At 36.9% G+C, this 21,060-nt stretch overlaps 1 protein-coding gene across 1 annotated transcript in view; it reads left to right on the top strand.

The window, feature by feature from the left end:
* The window catches only part of BICC1 (BicC family RNA binding protein 1), a 115,394-nt gene that overhangs the window by 35,589 nt on the left and 58,745 nt on the right, over positions 1 to 21,060 (top strand). The window contains exon 3 of the mRNA XM_026069993.1: positions 15,945 to 16,014. Within this exon, the coding sequence (XP_025925778.1) occupies positions 15,945 to 16,014 (70 nt within the window). The remainder of the gene's footprint in view (positions 1 to 15,944; positions 16,015 to 21,060) is intronic.

The following is a 21,060-nucleotide window of genomic DNA, read 5'->3' as shown; positions in this document are numbered from 1 at the left end:
ATCCTGTATGTCAGGAGGGTCACRGAGGAGGAGGAGGAGAGAAGAGGCCGGCTGCGGTGGGAGCGAGACAGGGCTGATGGCTTGCTGGTGGCCTCGCAGGTGGGTGCTTGGATGAGGGGAGGCAGCACTCCTCGGRTCGGTGGCTCCACCACAGGAGGCGCAGGACTTGCTCGTGACTTGCTTGTACCCGTCAACAGGCCTTCCAGTCAGGGACTGCCCGGGGTTGTGATGCCGTACGTGGTATCAGCTAATGAACCAATCGTGGTTTTAAAGAATGAATTCTCTTACGTTAGTACGAGGTTTCTGGTGCTAAGAAGTCTTTCACTGGCCTGCAAATATGTGAGTAAGCCGTACTGTTTTCTGTTGTTATCATCAAGCAGACTATCAGTGGATGTGAACTGCTCCTATCAACTCCTAACTTTTGAGAGTTAATAACAGTTTTAAATGCATTACTTCACAGAGCATTTTAGCAGAAACAAGGGTATGTTCTGCTATTGCTAGTGGAATTAGAGAATAAGCCACTGTTCTTCGGTCAGTTCTTGGCTACAGTGGGTAAATTGAGCTACCATTTCCACACTGTCATGGGGGCAAAGAATCAAGTGGTGAAGCGCCACTTCCTCTTCCCCTGAATTAAATATAAGAAAGTGGAAAAACAGCCATTGCCTGTTTTTCTGTAGTGTCACTTTAAAAAAGTTGAAGAACTTGAGCATACTGTCTTTGAATATTTTGTTAGTACTGCTTCCATCCCACCTACCCTCCCGAAGAACCCTAAGGTGGTCTAACGTGGATCTTTCATAACCCCTGGAAGATGCTAATGTTCTAACAATAAATAGGTATATAATGTGATGGCTTTCTCTCCAGAGCTCACTGCTCTGCAGTTCTGTGACAGGTAATCTTAAATAAGCATGGATCGCTTTGCTGTTGTGTTACATATTATCTTAAGTAAAAGATCCTTATGGACCCTGCTGTATATATTATTGTCCTAATTTATTCCATCAGAGTAATACATAATATAAAATTATTGCTTGTTCTTGATCCAAAGTCCATTTTCAGTTGATGGTGGAATTTTTCCATTGAGTTCCATAACATCTGGTTCATGCCTCATAGGCAAGCAAGGCCCTTCCCAGACAAAGCCAAGACATTGTTCCAAGGAGCATATAATTTATGTAGCACTATAGATATGCAGGGCACTTTTATGTAAATGTAAGAAAGTGGTGGGTCTCTGCCCTGAAAAGTTTATAATCCAAAACAGATGACGGTTGTGTGGACAGAGGGGAATTCAGTGCATCGTTTCCATTTGCTTTTAGCTCTTGCCTCATCTCTCCTTTTTAATTTTTATTTTATTTTTAACACTTGCAAATCTTGGTGCTAATGATGACCTTCCCTTTTGAAACTTCTTACCTTAGCCATGGGAATGYTGTGTGGGGTTAGATGGAACTACATGTGCAAAAGGTAGGGTGGTGTTTGTTCCAAGTGCTTGACTCTAAGTCAGATGTAAGCTCTTCAGCATGTGCATGTGTTAGTCATGCACATGTCAGTCATGTTTTTGGAGTGTTTCTGAATGAGCTCCTCAGCTCTCTTTCCTGGCTTTCAAGAGTTGCAGTTTGGAGAATCTGGCTTTGTGGAATGCCGCAACATACTACCAGACAATTGTAAATTTGTGCTTATGGGATTTATTGTTTCTGAATGTTCAAGGTGTGGGTGGGTGTTTTGCTTTTTTTTTTTTTAACAGAGAAATGGTATTTGTAGAAACTAGTATTCTTTTACACAGTTGCAGATATTCAGGATTTTTAAGCTATCACTGGACTTAGGTAAAATGTGTGTTTAAATGCTTATGCTTGTGTCTTCACTATAGGCTGTGTTATACAGTAAAGGAAATATAATCATGCCTGGAAGCATTGGGAATGTAAAGATGCAAATGGAAAATGTTAGATGTATGTACCCAAATCTCATCTGTTGATTGTAATAGTCTCATGCATGTAAAGGAAGACTAGGGTTCTCTTCTCCTTTTTCTTCCTGGCATTGTATGTAACACAAATTTCACCAGTAGCTTCTTATTTCATTATATGAATAGTGCTTTAAAAGCTATTGATGCCCTTTTGGAAGCAATATTTGGTGGAACCATCTGTTAAAGTTGTCTGTTTTTCCAATACAGAGGTTGGAAAAAACAGTAGCCATAAGAGATGAGGAAAAAAAAAATGTTTTCAATTTGAATAAATAAACAGTAGGTGTATCTCACTGAATCTTTCGCCTTTCTGTAAAGTTCCTCTTCCATATGCAGTAGTTCTTAATGAATGTACATTACCTTTTATTTGTTTGAGTGTCAGCAACGAAGGTGGGAAGGAAACCCTGTTTGCAACATCCTCTATTTTCACTCACATGTAACATTTTTCAAAACATTTGTTGGGCTGACATGGGGCAAACCTTGTAACTTTTGAAAAACTGAATTACATTGATATAGCATTTGTATATACATAAACACCTTTACGTATACATTGTATATCTTGATACAAATCCAGACTTAACCAAATGAGGTATATTGTTCTGTCCACAGTAGGTCAGGCTGAAAGTTGGTCTTTCTTCCTTTCTAATCTCTAAACACGAAATATGTAGGTAAAGCTCCAAATTTGAATGGCTCAGTGCACTTTTAGGCATAAATATTAATCATTGACCTGAGACTAAGATGTCTCAGGCTGATTATAATCCATGTTCCATAGTAACTTTTGAAGAGCTTTCCATGTGTCTTCATCCATGACTTCTCTCAAACTGCATAGCTGTAATTTGGTTTTCCTAAGGCTATATTCTTCTTTCTGATGGCAGCAGCTCAGCTGTTGGCTTCTTTCAGTGCTATTTGTTTTGCTGGATGAACATGATGGATGCATGCTTATTTATACTTTGTTGTGGGTTTTGTATCAAATTCAACGACAGGAGCAGTTTGTGAACTGCAGAAACTGGTTCCACGCCTTCCATTTTCCTGCATAGAGATCAGTAAATGCCTGGCATTAAAATAAACTCTTGATGTAAAGTTATGTTCATAGTATGTGACAAGGATATATTAGGCCCATACACTTCCAGAATTTGCTTGAAACACCCAACTGTGCTAGTCAGTGATGGGAATGTGAGCATGAGCTTCTGATTTACATCTAGCTTCCTCTTCCTGGGAAGAGAAGGCAACTGCTTAGAGATGCCAATATGGGTTAGAGTTGAAAGAACTTCAGTAGTTGTCAACATTGAGAAATTGTGAGATCAAGACTCTTGTCTCGCTTTTAGCAAAACCACACCCAGTGTAAAGGAGAAGACTATTTAGATTGGATTGGCGTCTCTAAAAGGGTAAATTGAGAATGCTTACTTAAAGTTTTGCTTAGTTCAGTCACACTAAGTGCTGGGAAGACTTCATTCTTGTGGAGAACTGCGCTTACTGTATCTCTGGTATAGCAATCGTTATGGGAATRCAGTAATTACGAGGATCTCTTTAAATCATCTTTAAAATGTTTTATAGTTTCTGATGTAATGGAGACAATCTTGAGAGTTTCTGTGGTATGAAAGCTGTCAAAGTTCTCCAATAGACCTGCTCCTTGGAGTGCCCACCACATGTGGAAGTCCTGGAATTGGTGACTCCCCACTGCGGTTGCTGGGAATAAGTCCCTGGGCCAGAACAGAAACAGTGGGCGGATTTAGCTCCCTTTACTAAGCGAGTCGCTCTCTACTTCACTGCTTAGGGCTCATACTGAATTCTGAATGAATCATATAGTTTTACTTGATGCTGAAGTCTCCTTTTATGCCACCTCACTGCTATACTTAATGTTATCTGCAAGACTCTCTTGCATCTTACAGCAACAGTTAGAGAAGGAATAATTTGTCACAGCAGTCTTAGTTGTGGTGGTTAATCCTTTTCACTCTGAAAGCGAAATGGTTTATTAAAATAGAGAGATCGGTCCTCTGAAATGCTTGTACTCTTTCCTCTCCCTCTGAAATAAAATGGGGAAAGAGGAGGTGAGTATGGGAATGTTACAAATTGATAACATACACTGGATTCCTCATTCAGGAGACTGCCTGTTTTGCTTATTCTGCTTAGAGTGATGAGTTAGCTAGGTATCAGTTTCTAACAGGCTTCAGTGTTAAGTAACTTCTTTCTCAGATAAACTTTCCCTGTTTTTCTGCTACTTGCCAAGAATTCATTAGTGCTGTACACAATAGATACCATTTTTGCATGTTCTTAGATAATCCTTTCACATTTGGACCATACCTCCAGTCATTTATTTGCAATAAAAACATTACCTGCAACCACTGATTTATTAATACTTTCATTCAGGGCTAACAAAACATTAAAGTCAAGTGAAGGAAGGGCTTTAATGTTTCTCTAAAGGAATGGACATTTGATCCTTAATCTTCTCCATCTTAATTTCATTTGCTGTATTTGTAAACTAGGTACAAAGTTCTGACTTTTATTGTTGCAAAAGGTTCACTTAGTGCAGCTTTTAGATGCAGCAATAATACTGCAATACTTGCATGCTTAAAGACGACCTCTGTTTTAAGAATATTCTTTCCCAGGGCATATAAGGTAAAGTGAAAGTTTAGTTTAAAAAAACAATAAAAACAAACAAAAAAGTGTTCATGCATGTATTCTTGCACCCTTTGCCTTTCTCTCTGCACTAAAAATATCCTAATGGAAAGGGAATGACACAAATTCCAAAGCCATATCCATGTATGTAATGTTCCCCAATTCTGTTTTTCCTAATTTAGAGCTTTTATTTATAATCTAAAATTTTGAGTTGTAAAACTGATTTTGTTTACACTGCTGCCTTTATTGCCCTTAATTCTAATATGTTAATTGGCTTTTTGAAGTATTGTCAGTTGATGGCCATTGACCAAAACTATGTCTAAATAAATACATTGCCTGTAGTATTAGTCATCTGATTTTAGTTTTAGTATGTCTTTGTCCTGCACATGCTTGCCTTAATTCTTGGTAATGTAACTGTTCAAACAATAGGTATGAATAGGTAGTTAGTGACGATGTTAAGTTTCTTGAGCATTATTTTGGAATAGTCTTTTTCAACAACATGCTTGCTTTTTTATATAAGTCTCAGTCTGTTCATCTAAACCACAAAATTATTCAACATGAGAAGTTAAAGGAAAGCTACTTTTTTTTTTTAGTACTTTGCTTAGTTTGGCATGAAACTATGTAGAAATGTGTGTTGGAAATAGAAGCGTGTTTTTTTTATGACACATTTCTGTACCTGATTCTAGATTAGCTAGAAATTTTTGAAATGCTCAGTTTTTTGGTAAAGTTACCTTGGCATTTACTAAAGCTTAATCTAAAATTAAAAATGAATCAATTTAACAAAAATATACTACTTACATATGTAAAGATCAGATTCCTGCAGTACTGAAGCACTGAATGACTTCCAATCAAAGCATGAAATAAATCAGTTTGTATCAATACTGAACTTTATCCATATGGGATATCCCATATGATAGTCTATAAAATCTTTTTTTATTACCCTTTTCCTAGACGGGTAGGGTTATAGGATAAGGCCTAGCCAAGTTGTTATGTACAGATACTTGGTAAAAATGTGTTTGGGTTTCTGACAGTGGGAAAATAAAAAGATCTCCTCCTGCTCCGCTCCCTGCGAGAGATGCAGGCATTCACCTCCTTGCACCTGAGGGATGCCACATTTTTCATATTGTTCCTTCCTATAGAGAGACTTATGCAATTGGACATCAGTGTTTTTCCTCACCTGTATATGGTTTTGCTGCATATTTTATGTTTACATTTAAACATAATTAGTCTAGGCAGCCTCAATGAAGAAGGAACTTACAGAAATGGTTCCTAGATTTTATAGTTTAAATTCTCACTGTGTCTCCAGTCTGTTGGAGATGCTTTTTCTGCACAAGAACACAAACTCTCTAGTACTACTGGTGTTCAGAAATATCCCTTTGCTTTTACTCAAAGGTAGCATCAATACTGTGGAGTCAGATAGTTTTACTGCTTTCTTTCAGGGACATAGATCTAATGTAAACAGTGAACTCCTAGTTTTGAAGTTCATATGTAGACCAACTAGCAAATTTTTCTATAGCCGAGAGTCTGTTGCACTAAAAAACAAAAAAATAAACAACAAAAACATCAAAACCAACCAACCAAAAAGTCTCTGGGTGCTTTTGTTTTGATTAGTTGCAGAGTATCTGCTTTCCCTTTGGGGACTCTGCAGATGTGGTGTTTGAAAGCTAAAATACTATTTTTCTTGCTTGTCTTTGTTTCAATTTTTATTTAGAATGAGTTTGTGCAATTTGTATTTTGCTAATGTTTATAGAATTATTACAGTAAAATTATTAGCAATGCTTTGTAATGAATTCAGTTGATTGCAAAAATCTTCCTTGCAAAACTTGTTCCAAACATATTTTTAAAAGAACTTTCTCATGAAATGTTAGGAAAAATAGAGCCCTAATTTAAATAAATGGGAGTGGTGGGATTGTTGGGGTAGGAATTCCTTACTATACCCAAAATGCAAGCCAGACTTGCAGAACTACATATTTGCACTTTCTTGCACTTAGCTTTGGGCTAAGTTTTGTCATCTCCTTTTGTTAACTTCTTACATCCCCCTATTTCCTTGCCAGACGCGGTGGTCCTTGATCCCCTGCCATTGATGTGTTCTGGGTCTGGCATCTCAAACACGTACTCTGGCATAACCAATGTTAGAGGCTGAGTCCACAGCCTGGATAACTGGGTTACTTTACACAATTCCTTTTGTGTCTTGTTCTCCATTCCCATCCCTGTTTTCCCCCCAACCGTTAAATAAAATACTCCTTCTGGTAACAGCTACACCCATTGCGCTCTGTTCCTGCTGCCAAAACTCTTGTTCAGGAATTAGTCATCTTGCTTTGCAGATATTGCTACTTTACCATCTCCGCATTAGAAGAATAAGCATCAGCTCATTTAGATTTTTACTTGCCTGCTGTGACCCTTTAGCTCAGGTGCTGTCCTGCTTTTTCTGAAAGCATTTTTCTGATTTTATGCAAACTGTTCTGCATGTTTAGAATAAACTATAGCAGTAAACCTGTTTATACTGGTATTAATGTGTGTATACCAAGGGACCTTCACTGCTCTAAACTAACACATCTTCTATTTTCAGAGAAGTTCTAAGATGAGCATTTTATGCCTGTGAAACAAAATATTTTGAGACTTGACTGTTCTGTGGGTTTTTTACTAGGCATCCAGTCAGCCAACACTGCATTAGATGGATAGTGTTAGTCATACACTTACAAAAGTAAAATTCTCATTTGAATGTTATAAAGTTATAATGAGCAAAACCCACAATACTGAATTTTAGCTCTTTATTTTTCTGAGACTTCCTAAATTCAATTCTTAATCCCTTTATTCTGGTACTTTTGCTTTGTTAACTACAAGCACTTTTTACAGCAAAACTGACTATTTCTGATGAACTTATTTTGTTGATGTCTCTTTCTTTCAAAGAATGTCTTTGTTAAGATTGTAACAAATTCACTAATCAACTGAAACTCCAAATTTTTAAATGTACCAAATTTCATTGTGGTTCTTAAACCTGTATTCAACATTTAAGCTTATGATTTTCATCTTCAACTTGCTTTAGAAGCACCTGTTGAGTTCTCAGTTCACTTTGTGGCTATTCCATTGAGCTGAAGCATTTGGAGCACTTAAACTAGACATTTTAGAAGAAAATTTTGGTATCACAGGCAGCTTTTGTGTATTTTTTAATGATGGTGGGTAAGGATCTGGATCTAACTTCAAATGAACATATGTGTCTGTTCACAAGCCATTCTGCAGTTGTTGCTGAGATTAAGATAGTATTAAATCTCAGTTTTATCTCAGCTACTCAATTTCACCATTTATTTAAGGTTGTTTTAGGTGTAAAGGAGAATTAACAGGCATAAAATATGAGGATGATGTTTATCTTATGGTAAAACAAATATGCTTAGACTACTCTGAATTGATTTCCCTCATAGTATTTTCAGTTAACTACTGAATTAATTTTATATCCTGAAGAATAATTCAGTAAATATTTGGAAGAAACCCAGTGCTTAAAAATCTCTATCCCATGATAGATGACAGTACAGTACTATCACGTTTTGCTTACACTTTTTGTAAGGCACCTGGCTTTGCGATATTTTTTAGCTTTAAAAAAAAAAAAAATCAGACTTCCTGCAGTCATTGTGCTCTTAAAGCTTGCCTTGTTTATCCTTTGAAACCATTCCTACGAAGCTTTCTTAGTTGATTCATTTTAATATTCTCAACTGCCATTGTGATTTTTTGCTTAAGCGTCTTTCATTTTATCCTTTATACAATGTGTTTCCTGTGAATAATTAAGCAATTAAAATGTCCTTTTAGAAAAGCAAAGAGCTGCCCTTTAGAATTCAGCGATCGGGTGTGTTGAGGGACGCGCGGGTGGATATTAATGGCAGGAGTCTTCGTTTCTGGCTGCGTAGCTTAGTAGAACATAAACATAATGCTTGGCTGGGTTTCTCCACCTACAAGTGTTAGTGAACAACTGTTTGACAGTGTTTTGGACCTGCATAAAGAGTCTTAATTTTTATAACAGCAAAGCTATCATGCCATTGAAATTTCTTGCTTACAGAAAAGCGTACTTGTCAAGTTTTGAAAGGCCATTACCATATTACTGCTTTTTCTTATACTATTGCTACTTCTGGACTTCATTTTTGGCTTTGCTGTTTTGCACAGCAGCTTTCACCTTTGGGTCTTACTCTCCTGTAAAATGGATACAACGATTTTTTGAGGTTCGGGGAAAATGGTTCCCAGAAAACAGAAATTAAAAATGGGTATGGACATAGTTATGTAACTAAACAGTCAGTCACCTTTCTTTCAGCAGTCGTTTATGAAATGTTTATCTTGAGTATACATACTCCTCCGTGAACATAGCAAGCTATGGTAATCCATAAAGAACACTAATTACAGTGTTTTTAACCTGGTGGAGATTCAAGTTCAAAACAGGATTACCAAACAAGTCTGTCTATTTCTATTATCATCACCTTTATGTATATAATATTGTTCAGTCCTCTGTCTTTCCCAATCCCTTTCCTACCTTCATGCTTGAATTTTTCTTCTTTTCAGGAATTTTAACCATACATGTATATACTGGGAGGCACTTGTTTCTGGCTCTGTGAGTTTTGTAGTTGTTTTTTTGACGGTAGAGAAAGGGATATTTATTGATGCTATGTTAAAATGGAGACTAGGAGTCATCTTGAAGTTGCGGATGCATTTGTGTCTGAAGTTCAAGATGGTAACGTTGCCAGGAATAATTCTCTGGAGGTGTCCTCACACGGAGGTGTGCACGCAGAATACAAACGAGCAGAGTCTATCCTGTGTTTTCAGTTCCTCTCCAATATCTGCTTGAGTTAGAACTTGATCCTTGCAAATATTTTTTTTGGCTAATGTGCGAGTTCAGCTATCTGTATTTTGTCTTTTCATTTCAAAAAAAAAATTTTTTTTTTGATTCAGAGTAGTTTTTCTCCTTTTTCCCATTTTTGTTTTTCCCTGGACTTGTTAGGTTTGCATTACCTCAAACTTCTTTCAGTTTTAAACTTCATGCCGCTTGCAAATGTTGCATCTTATTTGGACATGCCTTTTATCTTGCTGGAAGATGATTTGATATTAGGAAATACTCTTTTTGTAAGACATGCAAACATAGAGCTGAGAATTAGCACTGACTCTAAAGGCTTTCTGAAGGTAGTTTGAGCCCTGTCTTGATTGTACGCTTTGTGGTGCGCTGCTTTTTTTTTTTTTTTTTTTCCTTCTGTCTACGTGAACAGGCCATTTGAGATACCCAAAATTAAGAGGTTTGCCTTTCGCCTTGTGGATTGTGGAGGTAGTTCCCCTTGTTGGGGAGGCAATTCTTTGAAACTTACTTCTTGGTGCCAAATTAAAGCGGAGGTCGGCTACCTGCATTATCTCCATTTGCTGTAACTGAAACTTTAGGTCCTTGCTTACAACATAGCCAGAATTGTATTGAAATATTAGTGCTCRCCACCTCCACCCCCTGAAATATTTTGCACAAGTTTTCAAACTTTGAGCTTTTATCACTAGGTCTTTTRCCAGGATTTGAAGTCTCCTTTTAAGAAATGGAGCGTAGTCCCTGCAATGTTCCACATAGCAAAGAAGCTACGTGCTGTCTCACCATTGGCATTGTTTAATGGCTGAAAATAAGGTACTGCTGCAGTAGTTCATATGTTGAAGCCTGGAAGGAGCAAGTGTCGGGTGCGTCCTGTGACACGTGTGTGCCTTGGAGAGGCTACATTGCCTAAAATGGAAATGGATATTTCTTTTTAAGCCCCTGAATTCTTCCAAGTCTGTCTTTGTGCAAAAGTATTTTTTTGTTGTGTTTTGATCCTATAGTACCAGAGTGGCTTCCTCACTGGCTTGCAAGGTTAAGTGTGTAAATTTTTAGGAGCCAAATAGGATTGTACTATGTGTTGCCATTTGTACCCCTTTGGGCTAAAGTGGTGATGACTTAAGTACTGTCTAAACTCTTCTGTTGATGTTGTTGATCTAAATGTAGGTGTTTCTGTTTGTTTCTAACACGCACAGGGGAAAACCCAGGAAAAGTCTTTTGAAGACAGGAACTCAGCTGTTCAAAACAGTACCTTGATAACAAAGCCCACCAGTGGATGTAGAAATTCATTGCTTTTTAGGTCTTTTAGGTTTTTTAGGTCTTTTCATCTACAAAACCTAGTTTTATGAAAATAGGTGTTGGTATTCCTAAATGTAGATTGAGATTAAACATACAACTGTTCTAAAAGTAGAGTTTAAAGTTGGTGTTCATAGGGTTTTGAGCATACACAATTATTCATCATTTAAGTACTATATATATTAAAATGGTACATGTTTTCTGTTGTGTTAAACAAGATTGAACCAAGGAAGCTAATTTGTCACCACCAAAAAAGAGGGTAAAGCTAAAGTTGAAGAAAAAAAAAAAATTGCAGAAACCCCCTGGCAGTTGCAAAAACATTCAGGTCCCTCTTATCCATCTTGCCTCTCCTCTCACCCTGACTGAGAACTAAGGCAGGAAAGCCTGGGGTGCACTAACTCCGAAGGCTGGCAGCTCCTTCACCAACTGCGACTCATACTGCTTTGGTTTCATGTTTGTTCTAAATGAGAAGAGGTCTGGCTGGTTGGTTGTTCTTCATCTAATGTGTTCAAAATACTTCCTCCAAGTTTTAAAATGCTTGTGGGTTTCTGAGGAGTTGTTTTGGTTTTCTTTTTGCATTCAGTGAATTCCAGTTTCCATCCAAAACATCTAAACAAAAATTACAATTTAGGGAAAAATGACTTTTTACTGTCTTAATGTAAAAGCCCCCTAGAGTATTTAAACTATAACTTTTTCCAGTATGTCCAGAGTAGCTGGAATACAAGGAGGCCAAAAGCTTTTCCTCCAGCTGCCTTAGAACCTGAATTTTCTCCTGAAGGCCTGATGACCTGCAGCTGGAGCCAGTTTTTTGGAGTCAGGGCGCAATCCCATTTCTCTTCATGGTACCTTCCAGTATTTTCTGTTATCTTCTATATGTTCTCCACTGAGATTAGCTTATATATTTTTAGCTACATAAATCTCTCAATTTCTGTTGGAGGGAGGGGAAGGGAGAGAAGGGAAGGTGTAAATTCGTGATTTCTCAGGTTCTCAGAGATTTACTGTGTGCTGCCAAATGTTGCTTCTTTGAGTCAGCCCCTCCTTCAAGCTGGGAGAGCCCTGGTTGATATAAACCCCATTGCTTTACATGAAGAGAAGGGAAGCCCAAGCAGAGCTGCRGTTCTGCGGTCTAGATGATCATGAACTTTGATTCGCTCATCCCAAGGCTGAAATTTTTCTAAATGCTTTGTAGTGAAAGTATTTGTACAGTTAAAATAGAGGTGTATACATATATCATATGTAAAGTGCACTTTTGTTTTCTTCATTTGAAAGAACTGCTGCTTTCAGGATATGTGGCTTAACACTGAGTTTTCCCAAATAAATGTTTTCCATTGCAACGTGCACTTGAGGGTTCTTATGGAACGATTTCAATTTTTTTTTCAAGAAAAAAATATAAGACTGGTTTTGGGTCTCAGAACTGTCAGAGTTAGAATGGTAAAGTAGAACTAGAAGGTGATGCAACAGAGCAATCTATATTATGCAGACTTTTACTGTGGCATAGTTTTCAAGRTCATGTTTAGCTTAAAATGCTTAACGGCTGTAGTAAAAATTCAGCTATTTATTTTCCCCTTGGGCTTTGATGCTCCTGCTTTAACAATAATTAGTTAAAAAGGAAAGTAATTGATAACAAGCAGAATTCAACTCTTTGCAGTTCTGGTTCTTTTCTTGAAACTTCATGAGCTATTTAGATATTGTAGTATATGTGAGACTTATGAAACACAGTTCAAATTCTTTTAAGGGTTCCTATGAGACCCTCAGTTTCTCAGAAGTTATTTTCCATTGCAAACCTTTTTAGGCAGTCAAAATTCTCCAAGATTGCTGTATATGCAAAAGAAATTCTTTTCACTGGGGAAAGAAAAATATTCAGTGCTGCAGCAAAAAGTGATTTTTTTGTATAATACGTGGTTTCTGAAATTGTGGAAAAGACTATGATTGCAATCAATTTGGGATTTATCCTCAAGTTTATTGATTAGATTTCAAAGGCAGTACACTCTGTGAGCATTTTTTTGTACTTCAATCAATGCACTTTTTTTATTACTTTATTATTATTTACTTTATTTTTTATTATTATTATTATTACTATTACTTTCTGCTTAACTGCCTAAGATAGGTGACAGATTTGTATTTATAGTGACCAAAGTGAGTCTTCCTTTTGGTCTAATGTTGTAAATTTTTAGCCTTGTATTTTCAACAAAGTTTGAGGATATTAGATGACAAATTCTCATTGACTTGCAGTATTAATTCCCTCCTTTTGACGATCTCATATGCATCTTTCTTGTAGGTCCCCAGAGTGTGTGCATCTCTCTCTGGGCTTTAATTTCACTTTGGATTAGCATGAGAAGGGGGGGGGGGGATTTAATTTCTTTAAGAGAGAAGTTTCCAAACTTTGAGAGGATGAGGGTTTGAGATACACGTTACYTTGAATGACATTAAGTCCTCTTCTGCCTTCTTTTGTGGTTCCTTTTATGCTGGATCTTGTTTTTTTTCCTCAGTTCTACATCATTCTTTTGTTTTAATGTCTCCCTTCTTTTATCTAACTCCTTCCTATTTTCTGTGTATTTCATTGTCTTTTGCACAATTAAGAATAATCTTGGCGCAAAGCTTTGTATCAGGCACAAGTGAATTCTCTGAAGTAGCTTTTTCACATCTGGATTGGAAAACTGAAAAATGTTTATGTTGCTGGTAGAATTTCACCGTTCTGGAAATGTCTTATTCCAGCTGTAGTTTATTATCCTGTAGTTGCTGAAACCAGTCAAAAATACAGTGTAATGAAGTCTGACTGACACTTTCAGTTTTTCCACATGATATGCTAATCTAGAAGTTGTTGTGGTATAGTAGGGATTTGGATGAAAAAGATGAAAATGTAGGAGTTCTTAGACATGTGTGCATTAGTCTTGAATTGTGCTACTCTGGAAAATTGATTGCTGTTGTAGCTGTTTTCTTAATGTATTCTTCTTTTTCTTGGAAGTGACTTTGTTAATTATTTTGACATTTGACTGTATAAATATATATTCTTTTATTATTGCTTATGCTTGTTCCAGACAACAATAAATATTAAAATGTATTGCCTTGCTTATTTCCCCGTCCTTTCCCCTGACACTGTCTGGTGAGTTGAAAATTTTTGATAATGTCAATTTTTTGTTTTTAATTTTCATTTGTAACAGCAATTAAACAGCATAATTAAGCACAAGTGCATTTTAAGTTCTTTTGCCAAAGTGGTACAAATGTTCTTTATTTAGGAAGGAACTGGTCCTACCAAGAGAGATGCACCTAAAAAACTTTTTCTTCCTCCTTTCCTACGTCTTTCCTTCTTCCACTGATCAAGTAATCTTCTGGTTAGTTTTCTGCTAATTTTCAGCTAAATTTATTGTTAATATCTGTGTTAAACAGTCTTTTGCCCTTCTTTTGGCGAAAGTATTTTAGATAGACTGTCTAAAATAGTATGACCAAGCAGATCAAGGGAAGTGATTATTCCCATCTATTCAGCTTTTGTGAGCTTATACAGCTTTTGTATATGGAGTACTTTGTCCAGATGTGGTCTCCTCAGCATATGAAAGACCGTAACAAACTGGAGCGAGTCAAGTTGGTCAGGGGGCTGGAGCACTTGATGTAAAGGAGAGGGTGAGAGAGCAGGGCTTTGCTCAGTGTGGAGGAGAGCAGGTGAAGGGGGGGGTTCTCATCGCAGTTTTCAGCTACCCAGTGGGTAGTTAGAACTGAGTCAGACTCCTCTTGGAAGTTCACAGCAAAAGAGCAAGAGGCAATGGCCAAAGTGTGAGCAAGAAAAAATCCAAGTAGACATGAGAAGAGTTTCTTGGTGAGGGTGGCTGAACACTGAAGTATTGCCCAGTGAGGTGGTGGAGTCTCCATCCTTGGAGATGGTGAGAACTTGACAGGACAAGGCCCTCAGCAAAGTTGACCTAACCTCAGAGTTGGTCTTGCTTTGTGCAGGAAGTAGGTTCCTTCCATCCCCAATTGCTCTAGGATGCTAAGCCCCCTTGTAACTGACATTTAATCAAGCTAAACAAACTGATCTCTTTTAACTTCTTACATAATAAGTCATGGGAATTGTTAGAGGAGTAAAGAGCCTTGGCCTAGACACAGTACAAGATGACATCCATGTGTGAGCAGAACCAAACAATGTTCTGGGTGAAATTTCATCGGGGCCTTCTCTAACATCTTTATTAAAAATGCCTTGCCTGATACAGCGCAGGACTGATTTGCTTATTTTAATATATGCATTTTCTTGGTGTCCTACAACAATCTCCTAATGGTCTATTACAATCAGGTCTTTCTTGTTTCTTTGGTTTGAGATCCCAGTATATAACAAAAGTTCTTCAGCCTCAGTAGATGTGCCTGGCATTTTGTAGAATTGAATTTTGATCCGCTTCTGTGAAGTCTGTCATTCAGTTTCTTCTCCCTTACTATTACTAAATGTTTTAGTGATCAACCAGAACTCTGTGCTGTTACTGAATTTCAAAGGCATATGCCTATGGCTAGTGGACTTCTTCACTGAAATGAAGGCAACAGAATAACTCTACATTGAGCCAAATTAATACATGGTTTTAGGAAGTTATGTGTGTGTATGTGTGTATACATATCTATATAGATATATATCTGTGTAGGGTTTTTCCCCCTGTTTGGATAGCTTGAGATTTACAAATAAACTGTGCACTGTGTTGCATCAGATAAGTGGAAATCTGATAGTGTTTGACCTGCTGAATCAATAAGTAAAATTTTGGAGGTCTGGATAGTATCTCAGAATGAAGAGCTGTCTTCAGGTGAAGTGGAGGCAAGGAAAAAAACAAAAGAAAAAAACCAAAGAGACCTCTAAAACCAAAACAACAATCACCCCTTGAAGGCAACCTGATGTATCTTAATTTATGATGACCCAAAATGACCTGACTTAAATTTGATAGGGTTTATTTAGAAGGCATTTTCATGTAACTAAAGAAATATTTTCATTGAATTTTCAYTAAATTCTATTTCCTCTGAGATGGACCTAGAGCATGCTGTAGCCAGTGGCAATCATTTGAACTTCATGGAAACTGGTGAGCAGCATTCTTGGTTTGCTTTTTGGATTTCTCTTGAATCATCAGAAATCAGTTCCACCTGTCATCAGACAAACTCTTCTAAATGCCAACCCCCAAAAGTTAATGACTTGTGCTATATAAAAGTAGTAATAGTCAACAGATTTAAAAACAGTAAACATTTTCCAGAAATGAACTCTTAATAGTAAGAATTTAATTTTGCATAAATACTTTCTTTTAACAGATTATGGAAGAAACAAATACACAGATTGCCTGGCCATCAAAGTTGAAGATTGGAGCAAAATCGAAAAAAGGTATTTTTTATTATTATTATTATTTTTTTTAATAAAGGATTAGTTCTTAAGGTAGTTAAAACAACTGAAAAAGCAGTTCTGTCTTTAGATTCACCTTATCAGTACTGGACATCTGAAATATTTTCATTTCACTCTTCTGATTTCCATAACGGCTTCAACAAGAAATTCTTATCTAAGCTATATATATATATATATATATATATATACACACATATCTTATATATGAATCAAGTGTGTGTGTACACACGCACCCCTGATGTACAAATCCATTTCAAGTAGCTTAAACGTCTACAGATATTTTACTATCAATATTATTGTACTTTTCATCTTTAGTATAGGTGATTTTTTTTCTAGCTCCAGATGGAACGGTTTCTTCACTTTATAGTAGCCAAAACTAGATAGTTGTTTTGGTAACATCGTAGATCAGTCTTTTATAAAGTACAAAGATGTCATACAGTTGTTCAGGCCCCTGTAGAACAATATATACTCGTTGTGTGCTTGACAGACCAGCTTGCTTTTTGGTTTCTTAAACTTAGAGCTGTTCCTACTAATGGCCATTATTATGTGTGTTAAATTGTGGCTCTTTTGGATGTACAGCCTACCACGTACCAGTATGTACCAAGTATATAATTGTGAGCATCTATATTTGAAATAAGCTTTCTAATTCTGTTCTTAAAAAACTGTTATGACTGCATAATGTAATGCTTAATTCCTTTACTGCAGGAGAAATGAAATTAAAAATGTTTTGCAACACTGCATGTGTCTTTGTTCAGGTTGATAGATACAGGTATTAAAACCAAGAAACTATGAAGTCCAAATAAATTCTGTGTGTTTTATTTGGAATGTATTGATGGAGGTGAAGAATAACCTTTGTAAGTAAAGAAACTCTCATGAGGGGAAAAAAAAATCCCTTTAGTAAGGTGCCAGATTAGTAACACTTTATTGTTTAAAGTGAGATTTGGTCTCTCAGGTACTTTACCACATGGTTTTGAAGTACAAATTGGTGTGTATATATATTTTTTTCATCTGCGTAGAAAAGGTTATTTTTCACTTGGAAGTGGAAAATGGGGAAAGAATTCAGACTATGGAAAAATTCAAGGGTTGTGTATGTATGTGTTTATTTGTGGAACTAATGTTTATAGTAAGGTGTGAGTTGCAAGGTCTTTGTGCAAACCTCTGCTTTGCTTGTGTTCTTTCTGCCTAAGATGCTGTGAGTTGACAGAGAGCTAAAACTCCTCAGGAAACTGAGGCAGGAGAGAGTGAGTTTCCTTTTGTTAAGAGAGGGGAGAGAAGAAATAAAGCAGCATCTACATTTGTTTGTTTTCCTTCAAATTTAAATTAACCTGGTTCTGAAGATTAAAAACATGGATGAAAGGCCATGAAGAAAGGGGTAAGAGAAATGGCTTGCTAGAATTCTGAATTGCTACTTAGTGGTGCAGATTAGTTTAACCTCTTCATTAATGATCTCGGAAAACAATGTTATATTTGTGGGGAAGCTCTACTAGTATATAGAATGAATTTGAATACCAAGGGAAATAAAACAGCTAAAAGTTATGAGCTGAGAACAAAAATAACAATTGGGGGGGGCATAAAATAATACAGCTGGGCATACTGAGCTTGTCTGCGATGGGAATTGATTATCTTGGAAAGTCTTAATGCCAAAAGAAACTTTAGATAGTGAAGGGCTGCAAACTAGACACTTCTGCAATATATTATATTGTTAGAAAATGTTCCAAATGCCTGTGAAGAGAGCAAAGACTTTTACTCTGGCCAGTTTTGCTCTAGAAAGCTGTATATGCACCTAAGATAGTAAGTTACAATATGTGTAGAAAGAACCCCTTAACCTAGAGGTTCCTAGTTCTGGTGAAATAAAATGTAGTTTATGCAATACCCTATTATTCTGTTTACATTTGGCGTCAATTGTCTGCAGTTCTGTAACCTTCCATTTGCAGCTTCAACAGCTGCAAATTTTGGGGGAAAATATTCAAATGCCTAACATAATCTAGCTTTACTTAATGACATTTTGTGATTGAGATGACAGTCTGTAACAAATAACTGGCCAACTCTCTGTTGACTTGAACTCTGAGAAGATCTCTTCCTTCCCTGTCTTCTGGAGCGGGAAGTGAGTGTCTAATCAGGAGTCCCTCACTGAGGGAGCAACAGTTATTGATTCACAAGCTTGTACCTCAGCCGTGTATCTCTATCCTACCATAACCAAGTATACCAAATTTTTCATATAATCTTCCAGTAAAGTTTGCATGCAGTTTCAGTGGCTTCATATTCTGTAGTTGTATGTTATGGCCTTTGATCATCCACAGTCTTCTTCCCAAAATACAAGAAAAAATGAGTAGGAAGACATCTCTAGCAGCGCTCTGTTTCTGCTGTGTTGTCTAGTCTATCATGAAACATTTAGGGCTTAATGTCATGTTCTTCTTACTGTTGTGTCAGTTTTTAATTTGAGATTGTTAATACTATTTCAAGAATCAGAGTACCTATAGTTTTTAATATGAGATTCATACTATTTCAAGAATGAGAGAGTATGTACTGAACCTTGTTATTACAAATGTCAACATTCGTGTGCTTATAATTAGAAAGGGTCAGTAAGGGTCTGAAGCATAAGATCTGTACTAGGCCCAGAATCTTTCTCATATTTTTCACAATTGCTCTGTTGATAAATTTGAAGCAGTAAGAGTAGATGACTTGCGAGTTGCTAAGTTCTTTTTTCTATTTAGTATTATTTTGATTAAAAATTTTTAATTGATTGTGAAATAATAAAAAATCACCATTATGAAACTTACATATAACTCAATATTTTCTGAAACTTTGAATTAAAGAATAATGTCTGGATTTAACATATACAGAATTTAAACAATTTGCTAATTAAAATTTCTGTTTTAAGATGAAATTGATAAAATATCTCTTTAAAAAGGCTAGAATTCACAAATCAATTATCAAGTCTCAGCAGTTTCATAAAGACCAAAGCAGGAATTTCCTGGCTAGAATGAACACCAGATGCTGCGGTTTTGTTCTAGTGATGAGGGATGATCAGGCTAAAGTATTTTGAAATACGCATTTAGAAAATGCACAAACAGAAATAAATTTTTCCAACAACATTTTCAAGAAAGTCATTTTTTTTCATGTTGACAAAGAGATCCGATAACATTAAGGCTTCAGAGAAGTGAAACAATTGAAGTTTTTTGTAGTGCCTGATTCCTCTCTACCAATGACAGAAATAATGAGAGCTCTCATATTCTAAGCTGAGTGCCTCTGCTTTGCATGAGTGAGGTAAGAGGTAGAGTTTAGGGCCTACCAAAAGCTGATATTTGATAGGTTTCTGATCTTCCTTAGTTCAATGAATTAAACATCAAACAGAGGCAGAAACTTCTCTGTCCGTTCCTCTCTTGCTGTCAATACTACTTTTCCACACTGTTGTGGTTAATGTTCCCTAGGAATGCTATTAGTTGTCTTTAAAAGATTTATTCCTTAATATGAAAGTTAAAAATAGATCACTAAATGCTACCTGGTTGGATGCTGTAGTTCTGCAAACACTTTTAAAGCAGGCTGAAGTTAACAGCATTGCCCTCTCCCTTCCCCGGATGTCCTCCTGCCCTGCTCTTGATCTTGGTCCCCTTCTCACTCCTCTCCAGCCAAATTTCCATGTGTTGCCCCTGGTGCCATTGTTGTCATACGGGGACCAGATTAGCTTAAAACTGACTGTGGAGACCTTGGTTTGTTGGATAACTTTTTTGTTTGCTAGCTCTTTTAAGCCAAACTGTGTCCTCAATCTGACTCACTGTGTGGTTGTATGAACTGGTAATGGCATAATGGGTAAAAGCACTGGGGGCAGACGAAGACTGCCTTACTCTGCAGCAGCGCTCCTCTACGGAGATCTGAGGCGCTCTTGGAACTTCGGGAAATGTGTATATATGAGGTTAAATTTTATCCATATATCTCACCTCTCTTGTCTTAATTTTTTCTCTCTATATAGGTATGTGTCTTTGCATTTCAGCAGCCATAAAGAAATTAGGGGGCAGGGGTGCGGAGCGTGTGTGCACACGTGTTAGGAATGCTGATAATCTTGCAGTAACACTTGGCTAACAACCAGCAGAAGAATCATTTCAGCTGCTGGTGACTTGGTGGCACTAGGTAGGAATTTGCTCAGATGGATTTGGAAAACTGAAAGTTTTGGAAGGTTAAAAACTGATAAGGGGAAGCGCAAAGGAAACTGAGCTCGGAGTGGGGATAGCTCTATCCCTTGCACTGTTCGGACAGTTCAGCCCTGTCAAAAAGGGCTGCTTTTAGTCAACTTCTGTTAATCTTTTTTTTCCTGCTCTCCCCATATTTTCATTCCTCTTCCTTTTTCTTCAGATTTCATTCTCTAGCTTTTTTAATGTCTCCTCTGAAGTTACCTACTCTCAGTTCTCTTCTTCCTTTCTTGAGCTGTTGTTTCATTTCACCTGTTCTTGTTTCATTTGTTATTCCTGGATTTGGGGCTCCCCCCCCCACCTCTTTGTATTGCTGATGCATTTTAAGTTGGTTAAGAAAGAATATCCAGTCTGTTCTGTTTGCATATTACTTTTTCTCATCTGACTTGTCCTTCTACTTCTTTCATCTGCACTAGAACTCAAACTTCAGTAATTTTTGTTATTCAAACTGGTCTCTATTATCAAAACAAGTATTAATATATGCCAAGGGTAGATCAAGTACTTARCATGTCAAATCCATGTCTAAGGAGAGTGACAAGAGGGAAGGAAACATAGTGGCAGTAAAGACAATAGGAAGAAGGCAGCAATAACTAGAAGTGGGTGCTACTGGCATTCCTTGCTCTGATTTCGTTTCATGCTTTTTCCTTAAATTTTGTCTTCTGCCATTTGCAAACTGTCTTGCAATCGGAGTCAAATACTTCCCCCTGTGCATCCTAAGCTGCTGAGATAATATGAAAAAGATCTACATCAAATACATTATTATGGTTACTAATTTAATTTCTGTGTAATGAGAGGTGTAGTAAAAACTTCAACCAAGTAAAACCAAGTGAAATATTGCTAC

Source organism: Apteryx rowi, unplaced genomic scaffold (genome assembly GCF_003343035.1).
Source record: "Apteryx rowi isolate R43461 unplaced genomic scaffold, aptRow1 scaffold_30, whole genome shotgun sequence".
Classification (NCBI taxonomy): domain Eukaryota; kingdom Metazoa; phylum Chordata; class Aves; order Apterygiformes; family Apterygidae; genus Apteryx; species Apteryx rowi.
The sequence above is the reverse complement of the archived record's forward strand: the minus strand, read 5'-3'. Positions and strand labels throughout refer to the sequence as shown.